At 38.4% G+C, this 8425-nt stretch overlaps 1 protein-coding gene across 2 annotated transcripts; it reads right to left on the bottom strand.

Moving 5' to 3' along the window:
- Window positions 1–3424: 3424 nt before the first annotated feature.
- Window positions 3425–6113, bottom strand: LOC111462059 (calmodulin-binding protein 60 G-like). Of its 2 annotated transcripts, XM_023105734.1 has the most exons (5): window positions 5997–6113; window positions 5824–5887; window positions 4677–4738; window positions 4074–4607; window positions 3425–3481 (listed from the first exon to the last, which is right to left on the bottom strand). In XM_023105734.1, exons 1-5 carry the CDS (start codon window positions 6104–6106, stop codon window positions 3478–3480), a joined length of 774 nt encoding a protein of 257 aa, XP_022961502.1. In that variant the 5' UTR covers window positions 6107–6113; the 3' UTR covers window positions 3425–3477. The 2 variants fall into 2 exon arrangements, with proteins under 2 accessions (XP_022961502.1, XP_022961501.1); XM_023105733.1 differs by lacking the exon at window positions 3425–3481 and having other exon boundaries at window positions 4034–4607.
- Window positions 6114–8425: the final 2312 nt, after the last annotated feature.

The raw sequence follows: 8425 nt of genomic DNA, 5'->3' as shown, positions 1-8425 counted from the left end.
CGGGTATTTCAGTTTGGGTCCGACCTGGATCCGATGGAGTCGTTTTCCTTACCCAACGCAATGCGTTTTTTTGGCGAACGTTCGAAATCTCGACTTCATTTATCGGCAACAACGCGTATGAAAAGGGCGCAAAACGTCCTCAGCTTGATGTGCAGCCATCGGGGGTCTCTTTAACAGTGTATCTCGGGTATTTTGACGTTGGTTTTGAAGTTTCGAGGTCGTGGGTATTCGTTTTCCAATCTCGCCGATATTCTTGAGAATGCTCTATGTCTCGTATTTTCCTTAGATTCTTCGTCGCAGGTGATTATGAGAGGCTTGGGAAGCGTGTTTGAAGGTTTGGGTGCATTGTGGGGGTCGGGGAACATGGTTTCGTGTGGGGCGCGAAATTTATAGCGACTGAGTTTTTTTTTTTTTTTTTAATTTCTGAATCGTTATACACATCATCACTTTTCTTACAACAATGGGTCTAACTATTTTTTTAGGGGTGTACATGGGTTGGGTTGAGTCCGATTTTCGAGTTTGTTGGGTTGATAACCTAAGAAACTCAAATAGAGTGTAAGTGAATAAGCTTGATTTGTACTTGATTAGAGTGAGTCAACAAGTCTGATTTTTATATGATTTAGTTTTTGCACGATTTATTAATCATGGAGTATTTATTACGAGTGTACATGGGTCGGGTTGCCTTGAGGAAATTTTTTTGGACCAACAAAAAACTTCGGGTTGGTTGGATTGGTAACCGAACCCAATTCGAAAATTTTCACAACCCTATATTTTCGGGTTGGGTTCCAATTAGATTGTCGAATTATTAAAAAAAAAATTAATCTTTCAAAAAAAACTTTTATTTATCTGACGTTCATAATTATTCAATACAATCTTGAATAAAAGATATTAAGATACAAATCAATCTATAATCATTCAAAGAAACAAATGTTTTGTCAACCAAACGAGAATTGTAACATCCTAACCTATATACTACGAATTTAAATGCATACTAACCTATCCTAACTTATAGTCTACAAAATTTAAATTGCAAACTACACTATGCATGTGCTATGATCTTCTGAGTTGCGATGTCACCGTCAGTCGTACAGAGAAGTCTTGCCTGGAAAATAAGAGTAAGCACATACAATCATGAGTGGGAGCTACATATTAGTCCATATTTTTTTAGGCGGCTATCCTAAGCGGGTAATTGGATGTGTATTTAATGTTCTACACATGGCTCATACGTGCGAGTATTGACCCACCAATCAGTTTGCATACCTCTTGGGTTCCTTTATTGGTTGGACTAGCATTCTCTGGAACTATTGTTGATAGACACCCTTTAGGAATAGCAACCATTGCACCATTATAGTAAATATAATAATCGTTTTCTTACCTTGTAGCGTACGCATCCGTACTATCATAAGAAGAGGGGCCTGAACACATAATAATGCATGAGGTCCCAACATTTTCTTTCATTATCATGTACAACAATCCCTTCGGCTTGCCTTTATATCATATCATTTTATCATAACATTCCATACATATATCAGGATTGTGCATTATGTCGAAACATCATATTTTACGTCAAGCATATCATATATTTTATCATGTCAAACATATGTCATATCATAAACATATCGTGTCTTCCAACGTATCATATCATACCATGCAAGTAGAATGTCATATATCATATCTGCGTCGTATTTTCAGTCCTATTACATCATAACATATATCTATCATGAACATATCATATTATGAACATGTCATCAAACATATCATATCATTCACATATCATGTCGTAAACATATCATTTCATAACCTTTCAAACATAATAAGAATATAACACGTGCAAAGCTATGGGGCACGTGTCATCATACAACATCTAAGTTCTAACTAAACCGATAGTAAAACCACTTATTTGGTTGCCCTTAGTTAGCGTTCTCCCTAATTTCAAGTATGTTCGAATTTCGTCTCTCGAAGTTGCTTCAAGTATCGTTGGTAGTTGTTTCCTATTAGAACATTCATCTTGTTTCGTTAATAACTCAAATTTTTTAGCTCAAACTTAATTTAGACAGTAAAATTGGATTTTATACTGACCTCAATTGCCTGAAACAAGATCAATTTTAGATTCGAGATAGTCATAACGGTAGAATTTGATCAAAATCCCTTTACTGAGCCAAGAAGCTGCGATCTTAGCCGTCGGAGATGCTGAAGTCGAGCCGAGCCAACTGAGCTGTATAAGCCAAAGGAGCCGCTAGTCGTAGGTGCAACACGTGCAGGTCGCAGTTGGGTCGAGGCATGGGTCGTTATGTTGGTTATTGCAGGAACGCGGGTCACAGTTGGTTGGACCAACGCTGCTGCACGTGGGTCTCTGTTTGAGAATCTATGTCGTGTGATCGGTTGGGCGGAAGAGCAATTTGCAGTGGCTCGCCGTTGTCGGATTCAATGTGGTTGGTGGTGAAAATGGTGGAGAGAAGCTTGTTGAGGAAACATAGCTTCATCTTCACCATTTCAGACCCACCACCTCCGACAACATCGTCAGCTTCAAGTTGAGTAGTAATGGCCGCCACCTTTTGTCTCCACCTCCTCGCGTACCTAATAACGATCGACATCCATGAATTCAGTTCAAATACTTAAGCTACGTTCATAGAAAGAGAGAGGAGTTTGAAAATACAAGCGTGCGAAGAAAAATTTCAAAACGAGCCAATAATTTAGTAGATGAAATATCAACTCCAAACGTGATAAACCCAAATCAAGATCATGAACACAATGGTGAGGATTGATGGAAGGAAGTCCCACGTTAGCTAATTTAGTGGAAGATTGTAGATTTGTAAGTAAGGAATACTATCTCAATTGGTATGACGCATTTTGGGAAGTCCAAATTAAAGTCATGAGAGCTGATGCTCGACAATATTATACTATTCTGGAAAGTCGTAATTTTTAATATGGTATCAAAGTCATGTCATTAACTCAGCCATGTCAATAGAATCCTCACCGGGTTGGTGAGAGCTGGGAACGCTCAAAAGGATCAATTTATAATAGTAATAAGGAAGTACGGAATTTCTAGCCATTTTTCAAGTATCATTGCCAAGAACGAGCCACGAACCTTCATGCCACTTGTTTTATTATTATTATTTTTTTAACCCCATCGTTAAGCTCATCCACGAGAGGGAGAGAGGTACTCTACGGTTTCAACGAGAGAGAGAGAATAAGGTACTCTACTTATTCAAAATCGTTACTAACGTCTCATGGTCTTCTAAAATGCAGAATATAACTCTTATAATAAAACCTCATCTTTGTCGAAAACATTTAAAATATCTTATATCTCTGTAAAATACAGTTATGTCTTGCGTGTTTAAATAAACATACTGAAATTTAGAAAAAATTAAAAATACAAATACATCATAATTTAAATGATTATTTTTTTTTTAAATATGAGTTTGTCACAATCTCTACTCGCGATGCCGCTGTCATTCGTACATGTATGTCTTGCCTTTACCTGAAAAATGATGTGGCATACGACTTGAATATTTAGAAGAATACTCAGTAAGTGACCCTACTTATAGGGACAATGCTAAATGCAATCACAAGCAAATATGTTGTAGGACCTATCTTTATCTCATCACATACTAGGGGTGGCCTCGTGACTCTATCTATCTCTTTTGACACAACCCTAATCTCATCTCTTTGTTACACTTGGTAACACATGCTCGTTAGATATAGCCTCAAGTTAATCGCCAAACTTTGACCCAAAAAGTCAAAGGTAGCCGTATTTTGATCCGGGCTTAATTTTTTTTCCCATAAATTTGACATCCTTAATGGTCGTTTCTTTCACAAGTTCTAATGATTGTTGAAATCCGACACATTAAGGGACATACCAAAGAAAAATTGGAGGAATTTGGGCTTGGGAAGGACTTGAATTATACATATATTTTAAAAAATATTAATTTTAAAGAATTATATGTATATACATACGCACATACACATACATATAATATAATATAATATAATATAATATATATATATATATATAAGGGTAGGGATGGGGATGAATTTTTTTTTCTTTTTGTCACTCGTGACGTAATAAGTACCTTTGCCTTTTGCGCTCCCTGACTCTAAAAGAGTTAGAAACAGCCTCTATAATTCTCGGGTAGCTGTTGTTGCCCAAAATCTCATCATCAATGACTTTTACTCCCAATCGAAACCTTCCCGTTCTCGTCCTCTTAGAGTTGACATTAAAGGAGTTGTTGATCGAGAAAAGTCCATTTTTCAAACGAATCCTCTCAGCATTAATTTTGAGGTAAGGCCCTCCTCCAGGTCTTGGAGTGACAATACCTTTCTCAAAATCTTGAACACTCCATTGAGTTCTTTCACCATCAAATTCTCCATTGAGCACGACCACCTCGACCAAGAGTGACGACAAAGGATGTGCTGCCCCGACAATCTTATGATTATAATCATCGGTGACATCCATTAGTGCAATTTGTAGTCGCTCGCCGTTGTCGGATTCGATGTTGTTGGAGGTGAAAATGGTGGAGGGAAGCTTGTTGAGGAAACATAGCTTCAGCTTCACCATTTTAGACCCACCACCTCCGACAACGAATTCAGCTTCATGTTGGGAAGTTCTACACGTGAAATTCAATAATCATAATGATGAAATTCATTGGTTTAGTTTAAAACATGTAGAGACAAACCTTAAAGAACATGCTTGTCGGGGGTTATTAGCCACCACCTTTGTCTCCACCTCCTCACGTACCTAGAATAGACATCCATGCAGTCAGTTCAAATAATTCAGATATGAGGACGTTGTATGTGACCCTCAATCGAAATTATGTCAAAATAAGTGAAAGAGGCAAAGGAACACCTCGAGGGGAGAGATTCTTTGGAGCAAAGAAAACTTAAGTACTTAGCTTTTCAATTGTCCTTGTTGGGGTTGTTAGGAAAAAAATATACATCTCACGAGTATTTTTAGTGGAGAAAACACTAACTAGCTTCTTGAATTTTCTCCTCAAGTTAAAGAATTACTAACGACTGATTAAAGCATAAACTTAGTCCAGAATCACAAAACTAGGTTCACAGTTTGGCAACTACTATCAATTCTCCTTTGCTGGTAATTCATTCTACTAAGTCTACTAACAATTCTCCTAAAGTTATACGATAAGTTTGTGATATCCCACATTGATTGGGGAGGAGAACGAAACACTCTTTATATGGGTGTGAAACCTTTCCCTAGCAGACGCGTTTTAAAGCCTTGAGTGGAAGCCCGAAAGGGAAAGCCCAAAGAAGACAATAGACGCGTTTTAAAGCCTTGAGGGGAAGCCCGAAAGGGAAAGCCCAAAGAGGACAATAGACGTGTTTTAAAGTCTTGAGGAGAAGCCCGGAAGGGAAAGCCCAAAGAGGACAATATCTGCTAGCGGGGGGCTTGGGTGGTAAAGGGTGTAAAACCTTTCCCTAACATACACGTTTTAAAGTCTTGAGGAGCCCAAAAAGGACAATATCTACTAACGGTGGGCTTGGACAGTAAATGGTGTACTAACGGTGGGCTTGGATGATAAAGGGTGTGAAACCTTTCCCTAGTAGCAGTAAATGGTGTACTAACGGTGGGCTTGGATGATAAAGGGTGTGAAACCTTTCCCTAGTAGATGCATTTTAAAGGCTTGAGGGGAAGCCCGAAAGGGAAAGCCCAAAGTGAAACATTTCCCGAGCAGATGACTTTTAAAGTCTTGAGGAGCCCAAAGACGACACTATTGGCTAGTTGTGAGCTTGGGCGGTCACAAAGTTAGTGACTTATTCTACTTACTCAAGTTTATAAGGTCACAAGAGAGAGGGGTTTGAAATTACCACGGGTCGAATAAAAGTTTCAAAATGGGCCAACGAGTTCGGAGACGAAATCTCAGCTACAAACCTGAGAAACCCAAATCAAGATCAAGATCAAGAACAAGATCAAGAACACAAAACGACGTAGATTATAAGATCATAGTAGAAGAAATGAGGAAATTAAGAAGAAGAAAAACCAAGATAGAAAGAGGAAGTTGATTCTTTTGGGGGAAGGTTGCATTTGTTCTTGATCATCATGAGGATGCAAGAGACAACTAAACTCCCTCTTTTTGTTCATTAGCTCCATTTTAAATAGAAATTTGGAAGGGTTGGTGAGAGGTGGTAGTGAAGAACCCTAAAAGGCTCAATTTATAAGAGTGAATAGGGTAGCCAAGAACCAACCACGAACCTTCATGCCACTTGTTTTGTTATTATTATTATTATTATTAGTTTAATCCCATCGTTAAGGTCTTCCACGAGAGCAAGAGAGGGACTACGCGGTTTCCACGAGAGAGAGAGAGTGAGAGGTGTGAATGTGGAAATAAATGGCACATAGGGAAGGCTCTTAAGGGAAATCTTCTTCCATACCTAACCCTTTAAATAATAACTATCTTCCCTTGTCCTTCAATCCAATTTACATCAAATTTAACTTCAAATTAACTCAAATTCAAATTGTAACGACCCTAAGCTTCTATTACTTAAGGTCGTTATTAACATTCAAATATGTACTATAACTCTTGTTAGGGTTTGCTTCCTATCGCATCGTTCGTCACCTTTCGTTAGTATTTCATATTTTTATTAGTAATTCAACTAACATGGTGAAATATGGCTCTAAAACGGCCTCAATTACCTTAATTGTGGCTAAAAACAGGTTCGGGAGGGTTGAAATGGTGTAAAATTAGAAATTCGAGCTGAATACACCTAGGAAGCTGTCGCACTGTCCAAGCCGAGTCGAAGGGTAGCTTGCGCCGCATGGTGACATGTGGCAGCAGCAAAGCGAGCCACGTCGTTCAGATAGTGTGGGTTCGAGGCGCAGGTCGCAGTGCAGTTCGAATCAATCCGCAAGTCCCGTCTGCAAGCTGGCTTACTGGGATTTGGTTCGCGGGCTAGGGCGCAGATGAGTTTGGGCTACTGAGCTGGTTTTAGGTTTTGGGTCGAATGGGTTGCAGAGTGGACACGGGTCTTCGGCCGCTGTAGGTTTGCCTGAGCCGACGTGGTTTGGGTCGCGGGTATCCGGTTTGGGTCCGACCTGGATCCGTTAGAGTCGTTTTCCTTACCCAACTCAATGCGATTTTTTCGGCGAACTTTCTCTCTCCTTATTGCTGCCTTTTTTGACGTCTTTTCTCCCCCTTTTTTCTTCCTCTTCCTCTCTATTTGTCTTCCTTCCTTCCTTTTTCGGAGTTTCGTGAATCTAGGAGGCTTGGGAAGCGTGTTTGAAGGTTTGGGTGCATTGTGGGGGTCGGGGAACATGGTTTCGTGTGGGTCACGAAATTTATGGCGGCTCAGTTTTTTTTTTTTTTCTTTTAATTTTTGAATTGTTATACACATCATCACTTTTCTTACAACAATGGTTCTAACTATTTTTCTAGAGATGTACATGGGTTGAGTTGAGTCCCATTTTCGAGTTCGTTGGGTTGATTTGTATGATTAGAGTGAATCAATAAGTGATGTTTATATGATATTTATTAATCATTGAATATTTATTACGGGTGCACAAGGAACTGGTTGGGTTGAGGGAATTTTTTTAGACCAACACAAAAGTTCGGGTTGGTCGGATTGTTAACCCAACCCAATCCGAAAATTTTCACAACCTTCTATTTTCGGGTTGGGTTCCAATTAGATTGTCGGATTATAAAATAATCTTTTTAAAAACTTTTATTTATCTGTCATTAATAATTGTTCAATGCAATCTTAGATAATATTAAGATACAAATCAATCTATAATCATTCAAACAAACAAATGTTTTGTCGACAACAAAACAAGAATTGTTGGCCTTAATCGGCGTTCTCCCTAATTTCAAGTACGTTTGAATTTCGTCCCTCTAAGTTGCTTCAAGTATCGTTGGTAGTTGTTTCTTATTAGAACCTTCATTTCATTTCATTAATAACTCAAATTTCTTAGCTCAAACTTAATTTAGACTGTGAAATTGGATATTATACTGACCTCAATTGCCTTATACAAGGTCAATTTTAGCTTCGAGATTATCAAAATGGTGAAATTTGATCAAAATTCCTTTACTGAGTCGAGAAGCCGCGTTTTGAGCCGTCGGAGTTGCTGAAGTCGAGCCGAGCCAACTGGCTGTATAAACCAAAGGAATCGCTAGTCATAGGTGCAACATGTGTCACAGGAAGGAGGTGACGAGTGTGCAGGTTGCAGATGGGTCGAGGCACGGGTTGTCCTATTATTATTTATAAAATAAATTTTACCCTCAAGTTATCCTATTATTTATTTTTGTTCACTTCCGCTATTAAAACTTTTTCCATGAAAATTTTAAAGTTGCATTAACCTCCTTGATCGATATAAAAAAAGTATTTATCGTCAATATATGGACCAAAACAGTCTATCTACACTACAAAGATCGATCTCCAAACTTTTTTTAATTTTTTCAAGTTTAGTTAAATATTT

Source organism: Cucurbita moschata, unplaced genomic scaffold, assembly GCF_002738365.1.
Source record: "Cucurbita moschata cultivar Rifu unplaced genomic scaffold, Cmos_1.0 Cmo_Scf00026, whole genome shotgun sequence".
Lineage (NCBI taxonomy): Eukaryota > Viridiplantae > Streptophyta > Magnoliopsida > Cucurbitales > Cucurbitaceae > Cucurbita > Cucurbita moschata.
This window is presented reverse-complemented; position numbering and strand designations above follow the sequence as displayed.